The following is an 18,654-nucleotide window of genomic DNA, read 5'->3' on the forward strand; positions in this document are numbered from 1 at the left end:
CCTTATTAAACCCATTTAAAGGTCTGTGTGTCTGTGCTTGATACGACAGTGTCACAGCATCATGTTCAGATTTTAATGTTATTATCTTTAATATCATAATCCAAATAATATCCGACTGTACTGAATAGTTTGAAGCTTCATTCATATTGTTTACAGACATTCATATTATCATTAATTAATACAGAAACTCTATACCCCTCTCTCAGTCACTCTCTGATTCCTGATTCTCTGATTTTCCATAAAATATGATGACGGACATCTAAAGCTTCATTCAAAAACTCAATCAAAGCTTTGAATGTAAATAAATGACACATACAGCCATATCCATTACATTCAACTAATCTAGCACAGAGCAAAGTTTTAAGAGTGTCAGATCCATGGGAAATAGATGGCACACTGTCTTTTTTTGGATTTAGAATTCACTCGTCACGCCTGCTGATTAACGGGACAGTTAGCGGTCGACTGGCTGCTCCACCTGAATCCTCACCAAATGTACAGAAGATTCTAGACGTCACTTTTGCTGTGAGAAAAACTGGACATTAAACCTCCTGCAGCTTCTTACCAAAAAGAGTTAAAACACAGGTGTAAAGGCTGACATTAATTATGCTATGTGGACACTTAAACGTAACAGAGGCATCGTTATTGTTATTATGAGCACCTGTTTTTCTCCTGCAGTATATCCTTATTAAGATATGAGACCAATTAGTTTTGTACCAATTTTCCTTTAGTGCCCTTTATAGGAGATAAAACCGAAGTACCTTAACGAAGGAACACAATATTATCGTGGAGTAAATGATTAACTCTTACATTTCTAGATATGTAGAATGCGGTGTTGATTTTTAGTTTCTTGGCTACTTGCATAAACACTGCTTCCTAAATGAAAGAGAGATTGACAGCTTGCCAGTGGTTGAAGGCTCCCTGCATGTGGAACAGCTGATCCTAAGTATTCACACAGTCAGTCCCAGTAACCAATAGAATTATTCTGGATTTTGGCCAGTTGCGAGGAGCTGTTTCTAACTGAACAAACGGTGTAATCCCTTCCTCATGACTTTTTGTTTTTTCACTCTGGTCCCTTTTGGTCCCAGTCCTCTGACAATCTGGAATCCCTCAGCAGAATGGAGGTAAGTCTCAGGTGCCTGTACCTCCCCAAATAGTGCTTATAGCTAGTTCAGTGGTGGTGTTTAGGTTCGGCTCCCAAAGACATTTCTCTATTTCAAACCCAATCAATCAATCCTTTCCCCTTTTGAAATGTACTATTTTAGATATCCTGGTAGTATTTAGTGTTACATCACACTAACAGTTGGCTTTCTTTTGCTAAACTGGAAGAGTAGAGTGGTATTTTGTATTTGTTGCAGTTAAACCAATCTGTCCAGCTTCAACCCAATCAGGCCTTCACACAATGATTTTGTTCATTGGAAAGTTTAGTCGTTATCATGAGATTTTGATGGCGAGAGAGAGAAGCAAGAAATGTTCAGTTCTTTAAACCGAAAAACATTAGTCACACCTTGTTGAGTTGGAAAAGTTGTTGTTTTGATAAAAAAGAAGATGCAGTGGAAGAAGGCGTAGAGTAGAAGTCATGACGTACATGAAGCTCGCTGCAGGGTTTGTCCTGATCAGGTGCACTGTGGCGGCAGGCCTTCAACTGACGAAAGGCAAATAATGATATGATTGGAGAAAATGATGATGTCATGGATAGTCAGTGATGTTTATATGTTTCCCCTGCTAAGGTTTTTAAGTCATGAGAACACTACTGCTAGGCGATGGCAACATGGACGCTACTGCCGGGGGCGTCTAGAGGCCAACAGCTAACCATTGAGGAAGCTAGAGAGCACGTAACTCAGGAAATGCAAAGGCATAATGATAGGAAAATACATTGTGACATTGGGAATATCAACATTGTCCTCAGACATTTTATAAAATTCTGAAGAATAATCCACGTGACTAAAATCAATACATATAAATGTACCATCCACCGCTAGAGCTGTTGCCCCGGCGACCCAGCCAATAAGCCGTTTCTGAAAACATCAGCACACACATCACAACTTGTGAACTCGGAGTCTTCCAAATATTTCCATGCCACAAGGATTTGCATTTGTACGGACTCTTCTTGTGAACCGTTTTAATCCAACATGATTTGAAAGCAGCAAGAATTCCACTGAAGAGAAGAAAAAATGGCAGCAGACGAATGAAAACAAAACAAATGCTGTATCTGGTTTTCCATGGTTTGAGGTTTGACTGGTGTTCTTTAGTTACGTCACCTTGTTGAGCCCTCCTCGTCTTCACAACGCTTTAATGACATCGGACCGGAGAATGGTCGCCACCTACTGTTTATGTCCACGCTCAGCTCCTAATATTAGCATAACAGAATTGGAAAGACAAAAAAGACACGTGAATTCACATTTTCTTTTGCCGAACTTCCTGATACTCAATATGAATTTACACTGCATGTGGATGGAAACTCAAGTTTTAATCCTCAAACCAGTGAAAGAAATATTCCAATAATCTTCACCCAGGTACCGTTCTCATCTATCCATCACATTATGACTACGTTACGCAACAATAAGATGTAATTTGGGTTAGTTGGATTGCGGGACGAACGATGTCACAAGAGGATATGCTTACTACAACAGCTACAAAGCAGATGACTCTGTTTTATTTTCGTTACATGTAAACACAACTGATTTAGAGGATTTCTGTTTTAAAATATGAAAATATACTTTTTGGGAGGCTGTAGGGCACCTGAGCTCATTGGCCGGATCGTGTTTCCCAATCTTTACAATCGGACATAAGGAGTAAAATGTTGTCCTCACCGATCGTAATAATGCACAAAAACAAGAGTGAAGAAATTTCTCTGAAATAAAGCAAAATATAAACATTAGTCTTGCACAGGTTTTCAAGCTTTTGAGACTTGTGCTGCATTCAAATGGAATCAGGCAGACCAACAGCCTCTGGACGGCTCGGGAAAAACAAACAAATAGTCAGACAGGACGGCAAAATAAAACGCACATGAAGACATGTTGCTACATTGATGTCATATTGGTTTACAAATAATGCATATTGCTAAAAAATGCAGCATTCTCTTCATTTTCTATGGAGACTTTAAAATAATTCTTGTGTGAGGAAGCTACGGAGGCAGGTGAACTTGGGACGGCACCGTCACCGTTTTGATTCTATCGTCTCAACCACTAAAATGGTTGAGAGCAGGACGGTTTGCATTTTACCGTCTTCCAGATTCCATGTGAATGCAGGATAAGGGCAATCATACGTCGTGTCCCTACCCATAAACATACATGTGTTTCAGTGTAGTTGGTGTGGTACTGAAACTTTAATTTCGTCCTCTCATTTTAGATATTTGGTTCAGTCTTAATTATGCTCACATACTTCAGTGAACACGACTGAATTGAACAAGCCAACGTTCCGCGTAAGTTAGAGTTAGCTTTTTCATAGGATGAGTCCTATGAACGTTGTCTCCATGCTGAAGCCTTTCCTCTCCTTCAGTCTTTTTTCTGTCGGCACTGAGGCACAAACCTTCCTGCTGCCAACATCAGCCTGTGAATACTAACAGCACACTTGACTGATTTCTTTACAAAATATAGCCGCGAGCAGCAATTGAGCTCACGCACAGAGTGCATTATGCAGAGTACACTGCACTCGGGTACAAAGACACGCTGAGCAGATCATCATGATTGGACAAAGCTTTGAGGAGATGTGGCCCACTTCCTGTTCGTTTTGGTAATGGAAGTAGTTGTGGCCCTCACAATAACTATCCCTCTACTCCACAGGCCTCACACACTTAATGCTTCTCTCCTCAGTGATGAACTGTGGTTTCCAGCTGGTCTCATGTCCTTTCGTCTCCCTGCAGGACTCCAAACTGCCTCTGTCTCTGAGGAGCAATCTGCTGGACCTGTTCAGTCAGATCGAGAGGGAGTTTGAAAACCTCTACATAGAAAACCTGGAATGTAAGTCAGAAAGGATTACTTCTCTTTTAAGTGTGCTCTATCAAAAGCCAGTATACCTGGAAACAGACTATCCTGCATCTATGCATGCAGTGAGATGGGAACAATCATCTAGTTTGGGGCTCAAACACAGCTTCTGTTTTTCTAGCTGTGCAGCTACGTAGTAAGCTCTGGGGCTGCAAAAATCAGAGCATTCGAATGACAAATATGTTTGATTATGTCATTAAAGAGCAATAATACATTTACAAAAGATCATAAAGTTAGGTATCTTAAATTCAACAAGTATTTTACTTTTTTTTTAAATAAGAATTAACACTTAATTGTCACATGGAACAGTTTTACGTCAACGGAAACAATGTTGGACAATCTGTGGTGCCAGCATGGAGTCTTGGTCCTTCATTTCAGATTCTCCCCTGGTGGATGTTGTGGAACAAGTATTTTATACTCCCAACACTGGCACAAAAATAGGCCTTTGTCATTTCTCAGTTTTGTGTCTCCTCAATCTGGCTTGTGAGCCAGAAATTGGTCTCAAATGTTGGATCAACTTTCACGGTTTTTCACGGTCTCTAAAAGTTTTTATCGAGTTTTCACCGTCATTTATTTTGTTGGTCTCATGCTCCATATACATATGTGACCTTTTCCATTTCCTTTCAAATATATTCTCTTTGATTCTCCAAATATAGCTCAACTTTACCAGAACACAAACTTCTTTGACAATTTCAAGCCACCGTTCTTGTTTTGGGGTGTTAACATGAAGCCTTGCTTGCTGCAAATAAGACTTGAATCAGGTGAAGGTTTTCCCTCCTCACAACATCTCGAATCATCCCGTGGTACATCACGACGCTGCGTAGCACCTTTTGAGGTTCTCTTCTGACCACATTTCACTTTGATATTGATGTTTTTATCTTAAATGTAGGCTGCATTCAATTCAAGTCCTATAATTGTGACATGTTGTTGTGCTGCTGACCTCAAATTATTGTATCAATAGATTTTTATATTCACTTTTAATTTGTACAGTACTTTCAATACAAACCTTTGTGCTGCACACAATGAAATAAATGAATAAATATACAAGTTGTCATGAACACTGTTCGGCTAATCTGAAGGAGATCATTAAAGACGGCGGTAAAGCGAAAACATTACCAGCTGATTCACGTCTTATTTAATCTACGTTGCTTTAAAAGGAATGCTCCAGGAATTGAGGATGTACAAACTGCGACATGACAAAGGCCCATTGTGTTTTTTCCTGACCCGAGTCTCTCTGACAGGCTTTAGAAAGCACAAAGCTCCTATTCGCCCATGACAAGTAACCTGGACTGATCATGGCGGTGCTGACGGCAGGGAAAGCCATGCCGCGGTGCCGTGCAGAGTGTGATTGGTCATATGGCTGTCAGTCTTTTAACACATGACGTGTCTGACTCTCAGTACGCAGAGAAATCGAAACGCTGAACGATCGTTTGACTGCAGATGGACAGACTTTCGAAGGGGCAGATTTAGCCAAAGGAGCCCTGAAAACAAAAGGTGAGACACATTTCACTCCCCATTCACCTCAGGGTTATGTGTGTTTACATTTCAACTGTATTGTAGATGGCATATGTGTTGTGAAATGTCTGTTCTTTCTGACAATCAACAGCGAGTCACAGCACCAGCCAGTTGTCACAAAAACTAAAGACGACCTACAAGGCTTCCACAAGCAAGGTAAACACTGTTGTACTGTTGTGTTTTACATTGAAATGTATACATCATTATTGTTGATATTATAGGTGTTAGGTGTGTGTGTGTGTGGGGGGGGGGGGGGGGGGGGGGGGCTTGTATCAGGGAGGGCAGAATACAAAATGTAATAATTGCTAAATTGGCTCCATTGTTTTCGTCAGCGTACCATCACATGATCTTTGAATGTTCAACAGAAGAACTGCTGTGTTTTCTCACCTTTTTTGCTCGTAGCCGCGTTCAAACTCTTGCCATGCCAGAGTAGGTGGATCCCGCAACTTCAGCGTAACCAGTTGGGAGTTGTGGGGTGGAGACTCATGGGTAATTTGTTGCTTTCTCCCCCTTGTGTGCCAATATGCATGAACAGCCCAGCCGGGGGGTCGACACTCCCTCCCCAAGAGACTTGGTCATTCAAATGTAGGAGTTTGAGCTTTTCTATCAGTTTCTGGTGTGAGATAAAAGACAACTTTATTATCTCACTAACAGGCTTTTTCAGTTGCACCTCCTCGGTTTTTATTTCTTCTTGTCGGCATTCACATAATGGTACACTATGGAGACATCTTTAACACGAAGCTGCTGTTACCTCAAATTGCTTCATTGTGCCATTAATAAAATACTCAAAGTTGAGGGAGCATTCATTGGCTGCTTTCAATCATTGCTCATTCAAGGCAAAGGTGTGTGGTCTGCTGAAAAGTGCACGGCAGTGTCCGATTTTGCTTTCTTTTCATTGAAATGTTTTCATCCTTAAGATGAACAAAGTGATATTTGAGTAGTCATTAGCAACATGGCTCGTTTCTGTTGGTTTCTGTTGGTTTCTGGCTTCCTTGCAGCTCTTGGTTAGTTTTCTGGCTGTTGGCATTGACAACATGGCTACTGTCCAAAGCTAGAAACAACCACAAGAATCCCAATTTACTCTCAACATTGATTTTTTTCTCACTTACTGCCAAAGGTCCCTAACCATGTGAAATCAGTATTAAGTTGAGTTTGAGATATCTCTCTCTTTATGACATTTACTGGATTCATGAAGCAGATAGCGATATTGATATTTGATTGTTTAAAGTCATTTTAATGAAATGAATGTCCATATCCATGGCTGAATGAGTTAACACAGTGGTGATTGAGGCTATGACATGTGCAGTATTACAAACCAGTGTCTGTGGTGATCTTTCTGGGAAATAGCGGCGGCACGTTTGGTTCTCTTGGAAGTGAGAGTCGGAAACACACCGGCAATTCTCGATTATCGAATCTAGAGATCTTCGGGATTATAACTAAACTATTATTAGCAATAGTGATTTTGCTCATATGTGTGTCCACCAAAGTGTTTTTGACAGCAGATGCCCAGCAGGGAGCATTGAGGACCAGTGTTTGTTCAGCTGTGAACTTTGGTTGCTATGATTTATCCACTGGAATAAAAGTGTCGACACCAGGTGGAGTTCTTGCTCTGGATGAAGGGCAGGCGGAACCACGTAGGGAGAGAAGACGGCCTGCCAGGCTATGTGGGTTCATGAGGATACGATACGATGGTTTGGTTCTGGTACTCCCATTGTAAAGCATAAAAAATACACTTTGACCGAACAACTCTACCGCTGACAGCTTTTTTTTAGAACATGCCCAGGGCCACTGTATTGGCTACCTGTGGGTTAACTGATTAATTGAAACTCAAATTGATTGTAAAAGAAGCAAAATCTTGATGTGACTGTGGCAGACTGCACACTGAGGCCCCAAGCTGTAGAGCATTAACCCGCTGGGTGCGTTAGATTCGCTGCTCAGTCAGGCACTGATAGCGTATTTTTTGCGATGCTTCGCGTTTCCTTAAACCTTCCAGTCCCCGTTGCTTCTTTGTTAAATGTAGCATGTTGCATCAGTGTTCATTTAGTTCTGATTTCACCATCTTTCTCAATGACTGTTCATCCAGAGTCAACTTTCATTTTGACATTATAACACTGCATTTTCATTTGCCGACAAAACTTAACGTGGCAAAATGATATACCATTAAATATGAATAAAACAAAAAGTGTTTATTTTTATTTTTATTTTTCAATAATCTGCTGTGCTGCTTGCTAACAACCAGCAAACACTGGTTCTCACCAGGCTTAGCAGTGGTATTGTTCATTATTTCTTCAGTATCGAATCATGTGTTTTATTTTGACTGTAATTTGTTGGTTTTCTATGTTGTTAGTAAAATGTAAAGATCTGCTCAGTTGTGCATCCTGAGCATTATTTCTTCCGATGATTGATGCTGTTCTTTATGCTTCCTTTCAGTTGGAACTTATTTAGTGGTCTGTTTCCAAAACGAACCGAGAGTCCAGTTTGTATCATCCCCATCTTTAATGTAAACACCTCCACCAAACCTTCAGAAAACTGATGATTACTGATCAACCTTGACTCACCATAACACTGTATTTTTTGCCCCCTCTTCTAGATTTTTCTTACTTTCTCGCGGTTTTGCTTTCATAGTAATCCTGGTATGATAAATGCAGTACACAGTGCTGACACATAACGTGTCTGCCTCTGTGGTGATACCAGATCTGGGTTGACTGGTCATTGATGGTGTTTGTTTTAAAGCACTTGAAGCATCAGATTGGTGGCCCCCCCACCAATAAACAATCTTGAAACAAATACCAATAAGGATTTTTATTTTGTAAAACCTCCTGAACCCAGGACTGATACGAATAACGCTGTTGGCAACCAGAGCTTCTTAGTAATGGCATACTACAAGGACCCTGCTGAGCAGCTTCTCAGTCCTGCCGACCCGCTTCCTCCCTCTATCAGACCAGGGTTCCTACACAGCTCTGCAAGAATCAGGAAAGATCAAATTAGATCATTTCCAAGCCTTAAAGGGGACATATCATACTTTTTTTGCTTGAATATATTTGCATCCTTAAATGTTCAAAAAACATATTCATTTTCTCATACACTATCCTGAATATACCTGTATTCATATTCTGTATGAGCATCTGTCTCTCCCGTAAAAAGCCCCATTTGTTCAGATTGGCTTGTGAGAAGAATATGACACACCCAAGCTGGGTGGAGATGAGATGAGAGGCGGTGACATCGAGTTGTTGTTGAATCCCATGTTTTCTGCCGAGACAGCCCATAAAAACCAGCTTGTCGGTTGAGTTTTTCAGAATATGTCCTCTTTAAAATGTTTGTGAAATGAGGAAAAAGACTGGGACAATGTAGAAACCTGTATATTTAATTGTATTAGACCCAAGGTATAAATGGCATGACAGGGTTTCCTTGATTCGATGCAATTCATCATTGACATTTGACATTTAAGGCCCTCATGCCCCCCAAAAAAAGATTCCAATTACCAGGTGAGATCCCTGAAACATGTCAGTCCTAAAAGCCACCCAACAACCGGAGCAGAGGATGTTTTTAAGAAGTACAGTGTGTAGGAACCCTGTTGGCTTCACTACTGTGATTTCCTTCTGTTAACTTGAGTTTGATGTCCGTGTCAGATCGTCTCCAGTTTCAAAGCCACCACGTCCAGAGCGGTGTGCCAGCTGGTCAGGGAGTATGTCGGCCACAGAGACGGCATCTGGGACCTGAGCGTCACCAGGACTCAACCCGTGGTCCTCGGTACTGCGTCTGCAGGTATTTCACTCGTATTCATTGTTGTTCTTTTGTTCTTGTCTCAGACACGTCTCATTAGTATACTCTCTGCACCCCGATGTTGAAGTGTAATTTATTTCTATCTTAATTCAATGTCGGTGTTCCTGGTTTCCACCGTGTCAGGGCTTATCTCCTTTTTACTTGATGGCCTTCAAAGACGCTGAGAAGACGTCTGGTCCATGCTAGAGCTAACTTTAGAAACCCTGTGCATCCTGAGCTTTATCTTTCAGATGATCGATGGTGTCCTTTATGCTCTCCTGCTTCCTTTCAGTTGGAACTTATTCACCCATACTTTGTTTTCATTTAGAAATATTTATTCATTTTACCTGAATCTCCACGTACATTTGCGGCATTAATCGAGAGTGTGTAAAAACGAAGGACAGCTGCATCATTAAAATGATTGCAGTTGTGATAGGTACCATTCTTGTCCCTTTTGTCAAATCGAAATGTTCACCAGCTACCGAACATTTCATGCTGATTTCACATCAGTAGCTGAATGTAGACAGCGGTAAAAATATTTTGACTCCTGGTGCGCAGGTGGCCGAGTGGTTAGAGCGAATGCATACGAACGTACGCACATACGCAGCGGACCCCGGTTCGCATCCCGGCCGGAGGTCCTTTGCTGGATGTCACACCCCCCTCTCTCTCCTGTGTGTCCTATCTGTCCACTGCTTTCAAAAAATCTTAAAAAAAAAAAATGTTTTGACTCCAAATCTCTCATGTGTCTGTAATGTGTCTCCACAGATCACTCTGCGATGCTGTGGAGCATTGAGACGGGAAAGTGCCTCCTCAAATACATGGGTCATCAAGGATCAGGTAGAGGAAGAACCCTAATGTACATTTGTAGGAATAGATCTAACGACATAGACATTCAGACTCCCTTTGTGACTATTTTGCTGAAGTATTATAAAGGTATTGAAAAATATGATTCAAAATATGTTGAATTACTTTTGAACTAATCCAAAAACCTACTTGGAAACAGCAGCAGTGTCTTTTGTGACGTAATGCATGCATGTCTCTGTCTCTGCAGTCAACTCCATCAAGTTCCACCCCACTGAACAGATGGCTCTAACAGGTAACATCCAAAACGAAAACATCGTTAAAACTCTCTGTGGTTTCCTCTACATGTATTTACTGCAGCAGCTGCAGTGTTCCCACAGCTGGAATAAAACAGTCTGATTTAGATATTTATGTCCCATGAAATCTGCACAATTGTCCACGTATCAACTAGTATGGGGTCAGTTCAGTCGAATTAATAATGAATGCACAGAGAAGGATTCACAAATGTATTTTGTGTTTTATATATAAATGACTCTCTTCTCACAAATACATTTCAATACACACACAAATGTAAAATAAATCCATAAACAAAAATAAGTTTCACAAACACATTTCTGATCCACACACTTGTTTTTCATAAATATAATATAAATCCATAAATATATGAATTATTTTTGTTGTTGTTGCAACTTCATCAAAAAGGTATTTGTATGTTGCTATATTTATTTACAAACTTTTAAACTTGAATTTATTTTTATTTGTGAGAAGAGAGTAATTTATATATAAATCACAAAATACATTTGTGAATCCTTCTCTGTGCATTCATTATTAATGAGACTGAACTGACCCCATAAACTAATACTTAATCCCAATCAGAGTTACGTGAAGCTTGAACTCAGAACAACACGACAACATTTCAAAACATTTTTTCCAGCCACATTTATACACAACCCTGATTCAATAAGCAATGCTTTTATGAACCCTGTAATTTTTTCATTTAAAAAACATATATATGTATATAAGCTCCTCTTTCTGCCCCATCTCTTTCCTCCTCAGCCTCCGGAGACCAGACGGCTCACATCTGGAGATACATGGTGCAGCTGCCGACCCCACAGCCTGTCGCTGATATCAGTGTAAGCATCAGCAGCACTGCAGACCTGTTAGTGTGGCTTTCTGTTTGGACCTTTATCGCTCACTTACTGACTTCATCAGCAGCAAACTCCCTGTGAGGACGACGTGGACTTTTCAGATAAAGATGAGGCAGACGGCGAGGTCGAGGGTCCAAACGACTGTCCTTCCGTCCGCATGGCGACCACGACTCTGCGCAGCCATCAGGGTGTGGTGATCGCCGCTGATTGGCTGGTGGGGGGCAAACAGGTTGTGACGGCCTCCTGGGACCGAGCCGCCAACCTGTACGACGTGGAGACCTCAGAGCTGGTCCACTCACTCACTGGTAGGATGAATGCTCTATCACACTTTGGACTCCAGCAGCATGTACACAGTTTGTTGAGATGGCCCAGATGGAAGAAAACATACCTAACGATATCTTTAAAGCTGATTTATTATGATATATGATATATATTATGTTGTTCTTTGTTCATTTTAGATGAACAGAAAAATAAAAATGATAACTGTGTGTGATTGTTTGTTTTCAGGCCATGACCAGGAGCTGACACACTGCTGCACACACCCCACCCAGCGTCTGGTGGTCACCTCCTCCAGAGACACCACCTTCAGACTGTGGGACTTCAGAGACCCGTCCATCCACTCAGTCAACGTGTTCCAGGGACACACCGAGTCAGTGTGACACACACACACACACACATACATACATACACACACACACACATACACACACACACACACAAACACACACACACACACAACGGTGGATTATCGAGCTGGGTTTGCTTTATAATCTCTGGTGAATGTATCAACGCTCTTCCAGCAAAGCGTAGATTTGCTGCACCGTGACTGTGATCAGCAGAGATGGAATATTTACACAAGAAGGGCTATATTACAAAGTTTCAGCGCCAACGACTGGCCTGGCATGCATTCCCCAGCATTTTAGGTCTGTTTTTGCAAATCCGTGTGCATGCAGATCATTTTTAAAACAATGTCGTCTAATCGTGTAACTTTGTTAAAATGCAAATGGTAAAGTTTCCGTTTTTAGCGAGACTGATGTGGTGTAAATGCCGCCCGAGTGTATGATTGAGGCTTATTCAAACAGTTGTCTGTCGCTGCTGGATAAATCTGTCTTTTTATGACATTGATTCATTCACTTTCTTTTATTTTTCAGTGTTTATTATTTATTTATTATGCTCAAGTGAACATAATTCAAATACAGTTTTGATATGTATGAATTCATTGAAAAATACTGCCATCTACAATTGCGTTCTTTAAATAAAATGGTCAGAACAAAACATCCTAATAATGCGATGTTTACAGTCCAGGTCGCCCTTCTTTTCTCCTTCACTCTCAACAAACCTGTTTTCTTCTTGACCTTCCAGCACGGTGACGTCTGCTGTGTTCACGGTGGGCGACAACGTGGTGTCTGGGAGCGACGATCGAACCGTCAAAGTGTGGGACCTGAAGAACATGAGGTCGCCCATAGCAACCATCCGCACCGACTCCGCTGTCAACAGGTCTGTGAGCTGCAAACGAGCCCATGGATGTGTAAAAATGTTGTTATATATGCTCCTGATGTTTGTATTCATTCATTTCACACAGAGGAAGCTTCATAGAAGTCACTGTTTGAGATCATAATATATGTTGGCTGTAATTGGGTTACAGGATGACAGCACTTTGCAGACAACAGTCTGTTTTATAGAGGAGACGGGTTAAAATGCTACTTGGGTTCAATTGTAAGTTAAGATTGGACAAAGCTCTGAACCAAATGGTGGATATTATGGAGAATCCTTCCACCCCTAATCAATAGAATATACCAGTCGTATTTCTGCAGTACATCTTTGAGCCACACGAGGGAGCCTGAATGCTCGTATTGTTCTTAGAATTGTAGATACAATCTAATATCTAATATTAAAGGCTCGCATGCATTCTGTTTGTTAAACAGATGAGAGGGCATGAAAAGAATGAGATAGCATGTGACCTCTGCAGAAATGCATTTAGCTGGTCGTATTTATCAATTATAATAAGACGTGCAAAACAAAGTTGTGATTTATCAAATCTATATCTCTTTCTAATGTGATGCAGAAATGGCAGTATATGTGAGGGGAGGGTTGTTTACACACAAATTCGCTCTTGATTTACAGATAAGGTCTATTATGAATTTATTTGTGATGTTTTGTCATTTTTAATAAATGGGTCCCCATAAAATAAGTTTGGAAAACACTGGAACTGATAAAAAAGTGATATTTTTGTTAGTTGCAGATGTAGTTAGATTATGTACCACGTAGCAACAAAAGACATTTATTTCTAGAATTGTGACAAAATTGCAAATTATTATTGTCATGAATCATGTTGCTATGACACACTTCAAGGAAACAGTGGCGGGTTGAAATCTGACCTGTTGTCCGGCTGCTGTTGTGTCCAGGATCAGCGTGTCGGTGAACCAGAAAATCATCGCCCTTCCTCACGACAATCGGCAGGTCCGGCTCTTCGACATGTCCGGGGTGCGACTGGCTCGACTCCCTCGAAGCAACAGACAGGTCAGTCAGTGGAGGAGGAAGCTTACACACACACACACACACACACACACACCTTTCTAGTCATTACGACATGAGTAACCGTTGCTGTCTCATGGTTCAGGGTCACCGGCGGATGGTGTGCTGCTCCGCCTGGTGTGAAGACAACGCCTCCTGCAACCTGTTCACCTGCGGCTTCGACCGGCAGGCCATCGGCTGGAACATCAACATCCCCGCCCTGCTGCAGGAGAAATGACCTCCTCCACCTGCGGCTGTCAAGCTCACAGTGAAACTCCACCCACAGTCTGTCCCGTTGGAGCATCAAACACTTGCATCCTGCAGGCTTACGATGTGGCTTTAAAAGGTTTACGTTCAGCTTTATTGTTGTCTGTGAAAACGTGTTGTTACCGATGCAACGACTCAATGAAATGTAACATTACAGACTTTTAACAGCCGTCTTTTAAGTCTTCAGGCGGTCAGTATTTGACACGTAAAGCCCTCTGAGATCTGACCTCCCCAGACAGTCGACTGTGTCTGTCACGCTCTCTAACTCAAAGCTGCCAATATACATGTGTGTGGAAACAGTTCCTCACCATCCAAAAGAGGAAAAAACAAGCTGTGTACCACTGATGAAAAGCACAGCAGAGACGTAACACAGGACAGTCTTTGTCCACTTTGTTGAAAACAAGTTTAATAAGTAAGAAGCGAATGTAATCTGTGGCACCAACAGATGTATGTTTAGACCAGAACTGCTGTCTGATGCTTTAAAGGAAAAGTCCACTAGTTTGAAATAGTTTATTTTGTGTGTTAATCTATATGACTTGCTTTTAACTTAAATGTACTGATTTCTGTGAAGGTTGGTGCAAAATGGAAGCACTGGAAAGAAGGCCTGACACAAAATCTTCTTTTTACTATTCATCTGTTGAGTCTCTCAAACATTTTTGAGATTTTTGAATGTGTCGGTTGGCTCTTTTGTCAGCAGTGTTAAAGGTGGATTTTCCTCCTGAGTTTCACGCCAAAACGTTTTGTCTGGCACCTGAGATTCATAACTAAACATCTGTAATACACTTTTACGCCGGCTAATTATCAGAGTAGCTCTCTCACAGCTCTGTTCTGCTCAGCGTTCAAAATGTTCAGGAGGCTCTGTGTGGTAACGCACCTTTTTAAAACTACTTTTAGCTTTTTATTGCTTTTGTAGGGGGAAACCGTTGCCTTTGCAGCTTCTGTACATAGTACTGGTGAGCTTCAGCTGGTGGCTGGAAGGATTGTTGTCTGCACAGCCAGACACTCTGGCACATAAAGCTCCTATTCTGGAGTAAAACTCAAAAAGGCTGATAAAGGAAATGCAATTGTCTTCTCGTCGGTGGTGACCACCTTGAGTAAAACCTCCCTGTGCAGGCTGTGTTGGATACGCTTGTACTGCTGGCCTGTTGGTTATCCTTGGAAGTAGTTGTGCCATATAAGAACACGACTGGATGGCGTTCACACCGTTGTGAATGTTAGCTAATCTTCTTAATAACTGAGAGGAGGGGAAGAGATGATGCCATGTTGGTTTAAAAGTATTATTTACCCGAAAAGAGATGTGACGACTCCCATTAAGGGAAGCTATATGTGACGTTTTTATGATCGTTATTTGCACAACTATATCAAATTGCAAAAAGTCACAAAAATATCAAACAAGAAATTACTATTATAAAGCTTCTGTGATTATAAGCTTTAAAGAAAGTCAAAGACTCATCCTGACTTCTACTGCATGCTTTTGAGAAAAAGCTCATTCAAAAAACAAGAATATTAATCAACCACTCCAGACTTTGATTATCTGTACACAGATATAAAAATATGATGTTGCAATATAGTTTCCAGCCACCAGAGGCAGCACTGAAGTTGGTGAGCGAGGAAGAAATCCTGCACCGTTTTAATGAATGTGGTTTGTATTTAAATTTGCATATTGTATTTGGAGGAAATCTTCTTTGACAAATTTAACAAAAAAACTGTTGGGCGATAGAAATGTTTGAGTTTTCTTTGACCGGCATCCAGATTTCCTGATCACGCTATGATGGTTTCTTTCTCTCCGCTGTGGAGCCTCACCAGTATGGCTGGGCTTTCTCCCAGCAGGGACACTGGTGTGGTCTTTCTTCAGTTTGCGTCAGCGTAGTAAACTCCTCTAACATGGGTCACATATGTCGGCTTCCTGTGTAGAGGCGTTAGTGTCTTGGATGTGTCCTGAACCTTGTCCTGTGGTGGTCCCAGTTGTTGTCCCAGTTTTCCTCCAGTATGACCTCCCACGTGACGCTTTAGTTGATGGGTCACTCTGCTCACAGTGTTGATGTCTGATCTGACTGTGTTTCTGTAAAGCCATGAACCGGCCACTGTGTGTCAACTCACTGCCCTGTTGGCAGGTAACAGTTAGAAGCTGATAATGTGTCGACCAGCTAAGGAAAGGGGCTTTCAGCCTTTCTGTCCATGTGCAGATGAAAGCGAGCAGCACCGTTGAACTGGTTGCAATGCTGTGTTCCCACCAAATGCGAAGTGAATTTTTTCCAGCGCTGCTAATCCATACAAAGTCAATAAAGGCCTAAATGTGAAATTCCTGCAAGGCAAAGTGAGAAAGTTGTATGGTGCTGTGTGGTATAAGCCAATCAGTGTTGAGATTCTCCTGGTTTGGTGTGAACACACCTTTAGACAGGGCTGGGCACTGAGACATAATACCTATCAGTATACTGTACTAGTGTTAGCGTTTTAACATTTTATTAACTTTTTTACTTGAGCTGTTCTTGTTTTTCTTTGACTCTAGACACATTTCTAAGAACCTCAGAACCTTTTAATGGACTCCAGAACTTCAGCTGTTATTTGACTGGAGGAACCAGCATCTACATTTAGATCCTGGTCTCCCTGTTTCACGTAGTAGGACTTTAGGATGGCTTGTTGTGGAGTTGCAACTATTATATATATATTAAGACGAGAGGTGGAAATGTTCTGTAATGTTAACTGATGTTAAAGTGACGTTGTTTGAAACATTCAAGACCAAGAGAACAAGCCATGATGACGGAGGCTCTGCTGTCCCACACAATGGATCTCTGTTGTTCGGACTAATTTAACTCATTTTTAAAGGCACCGTTATCATCTGTGTTTCAGATATGAATCCCTTAGCACACACCAGCTTCATTCAAATGGGAACTTGCAACTGCTACTTGTAATCTTTTAATTCCTCAACTTCAAAATATGTTAGAACAATTCCTTGAAAAAATGATGGAAAGTTGACTTTTCAGAAGTAAGTGTCCCCGCCATCATTCCTAACATTTTCAATAAATTAAATTAAAAAAAAGGACAAAAACTCAAACTTACAGCTACTCATTTTTAACGTCCATCCACAAATCTGCAAACTTAATTTGAATAAACACAAAATGACATACTGTGTCTTCGAACATGCACATTGATAAATCTGCTACTGATCACTGGACCAGTTGAGTCCTCTTTAAAGTAAGGGCGAATAAAATGGGTTGCGATTACATAAAACATAGAACGAAATCTGATTCCATTCAACCAAAAAAAATCAAATTGATTCATTTGAAGTTGGTGTTAATTGTTTAATATTAGACACATGTTTTTCGGCTGCCCAGCCCTGCTGTTGTACCAAATACTTGACCTGATTGTAAAAACAAACCTTTTTTCCTGTTCATCGCAGTGCCCTTTAGTCGTTGGTGTTGAAACACTGTTGTGGGGATCCTGCCAGTGTCGTATTTGTTACGGTGCTTCAAATCTAGTGAAATCTGTTGAGGAATGTCGTGATGCGTTTGCTGTCAGCTGCTTTTTGCTCTCCCACTGCCACTCAAACAGCCAAAGCTGCATTGAAGTGAATGAGAGGCTGTAACGATGTTTGTTTGAGGTGATTTCAGCGTCCGTGTGTCCGTCCGTGTGGTGATGCAAGTCAATGTCTCACGAGTTACAGCATCGTCACACTGAACCGGTCCATCTCCAGCTGATTGTTTTAGTCTAGCTTTAGATTTGTGGAGCGTTTCGCTGGCATTCATTCAAACTACATTTACATGACAAATGTATGTGTTCAGTTCCCTTTACAGCTGCCTTTTGCAGTGTATTAACCCAGTGAAATGTATTTCAGTACCTGAGAAGTACTGTGTTTTAAGTCAGTTTGGATTTTGACAGTTGTAGAGTCAGCATGACTTCATCTCAGTCGGCCTGGGCGACACAGTGTGATCATTTATTGTCTTTGAATGAAATCTTATGATTAAATCATATCGAGATATCATGATGAGGGTACGTTTTTCAAATGATGCCACAATGATCATTTTTTCCATACTTTGTGTGAATGAAAAACCTCCGAGCCTAATTGTTAGACCATATTTCTATGAATGGCTACAGCTCATTTCTCTACTATACATTGTTTATTATGTAAACATGAGTAAACAGCCTGTTGTGAATGACAGTATTAGGTTATCGTTAACCCACATGTTGGCAACATCAATAGAAATTAATTGAACTTTACCACCACACCAAATTCTCTTCCCAAATGTTACACGCTCTTTAAATATTTATTATCAGTCCTATTTCTAAATCCACATGAGCCACTCTTCACGTCGCCATCAATACAGCACTCTTTTAAAAAGAAAATACATCACCTTTAAAGCTGGTTAATGCCTATTTGCTGACAAGAAATCTAGCATATAAAAGACTATTTTTTGAATGGAGTGTTGTTCACAGAGCACAATGTGTGGTTCACTACCTAGACGTTACCTTCACATCACCTGTCTGTCCTCTGATCGTGTGTGTGTGTGTGTGTGTGTGTGAGCGGAGGATATTAAATATTTCGTGAAATTACATCAGAAACCTTTCAACATGTGATCCAATGGTGCAACTAAAGCACCGAAACTTGGCAACGCTTTCCTCAAAGGTTTCCGATACCAGGTTGGACTGGCATAATCCGGTCGGTG

The 18,654-nt window shown here is 41.0% G+C and overlaps 1 protein-coding gene across 3 annotated transcripts in view; it reads left to right on the plus strand.

Annotated features, from left to right (window-relative positions):
* LOC311012983 (WD repeat-containing protein 37) overlaps positions 1-18,654 on the plus strand; it is a 265,141-nt gene that overhangs the window by 2,578 nt on the left and 243,909 nt on the right. Inside the window, exons 3-14 of one of the 3 annotated variants that reach the window (XR_014597092.1) lie at positions 3,863-3,959; positions 5,382-5,477; positions 5,590-5,654; positions 9,128-9,263; positions 10,026-10,097; positions 10,312-10,356; positions 11,118-11,194; positions 11,274-11,514; positions 11,717-11,858; positions 12,572-12,706; positions 13,615-13,729; positions 13,830-17,871. Coding sequence is in view for 2 of the 3 variants with exons in the window: in XM_084008838.1 (XP_083864964.1) it covers positions 3,863-3,959; positions 5,382-5,477; positions 5,590-5,654; positions 9,128-9,263; positions 10,026-10,097; positions 10,312-10,356; positions 11,118-11,194; positions 11,274-11,514; positions 11,717-11,858; positions 12,572-12,706; positions 13,615-13,729; positions 13,830-13,961 (1,353 nt within the window). In the remaining variant the exon portion in view is untranslated. Of the gene's footprint in view, positions 1-3,862; positions 3,960-5,381; positions 5,478-5,589; positions 5,655-9,127; positions 9,264-10,025; positions 10,098-10,311; positions 10,357-11,117; positions 11,195-11,273; positions 11,515-11,716; positions 11,859-12,571; positions 12,707-13,614; positions 13,730-13,829; positions 17,973-18,654 lie in introns of those variants that run through there. The other 2 variants (XM_084008838.1, XM_084008839.1) reach the window with 2 other exon arrangements.

This window comes from Eutrigla gurnardus (genome assembly GCF_963514095.1).
Source record: "Eutrigla gurnardus genome assembly, chromosome: 4".
NCBI classification, from domain to species: Eukaryota; Metazoa; Chordata; class Actinopteri; order Perciformes; family Triglidae; genus Eutrigla; species Eutrigla gurnardus.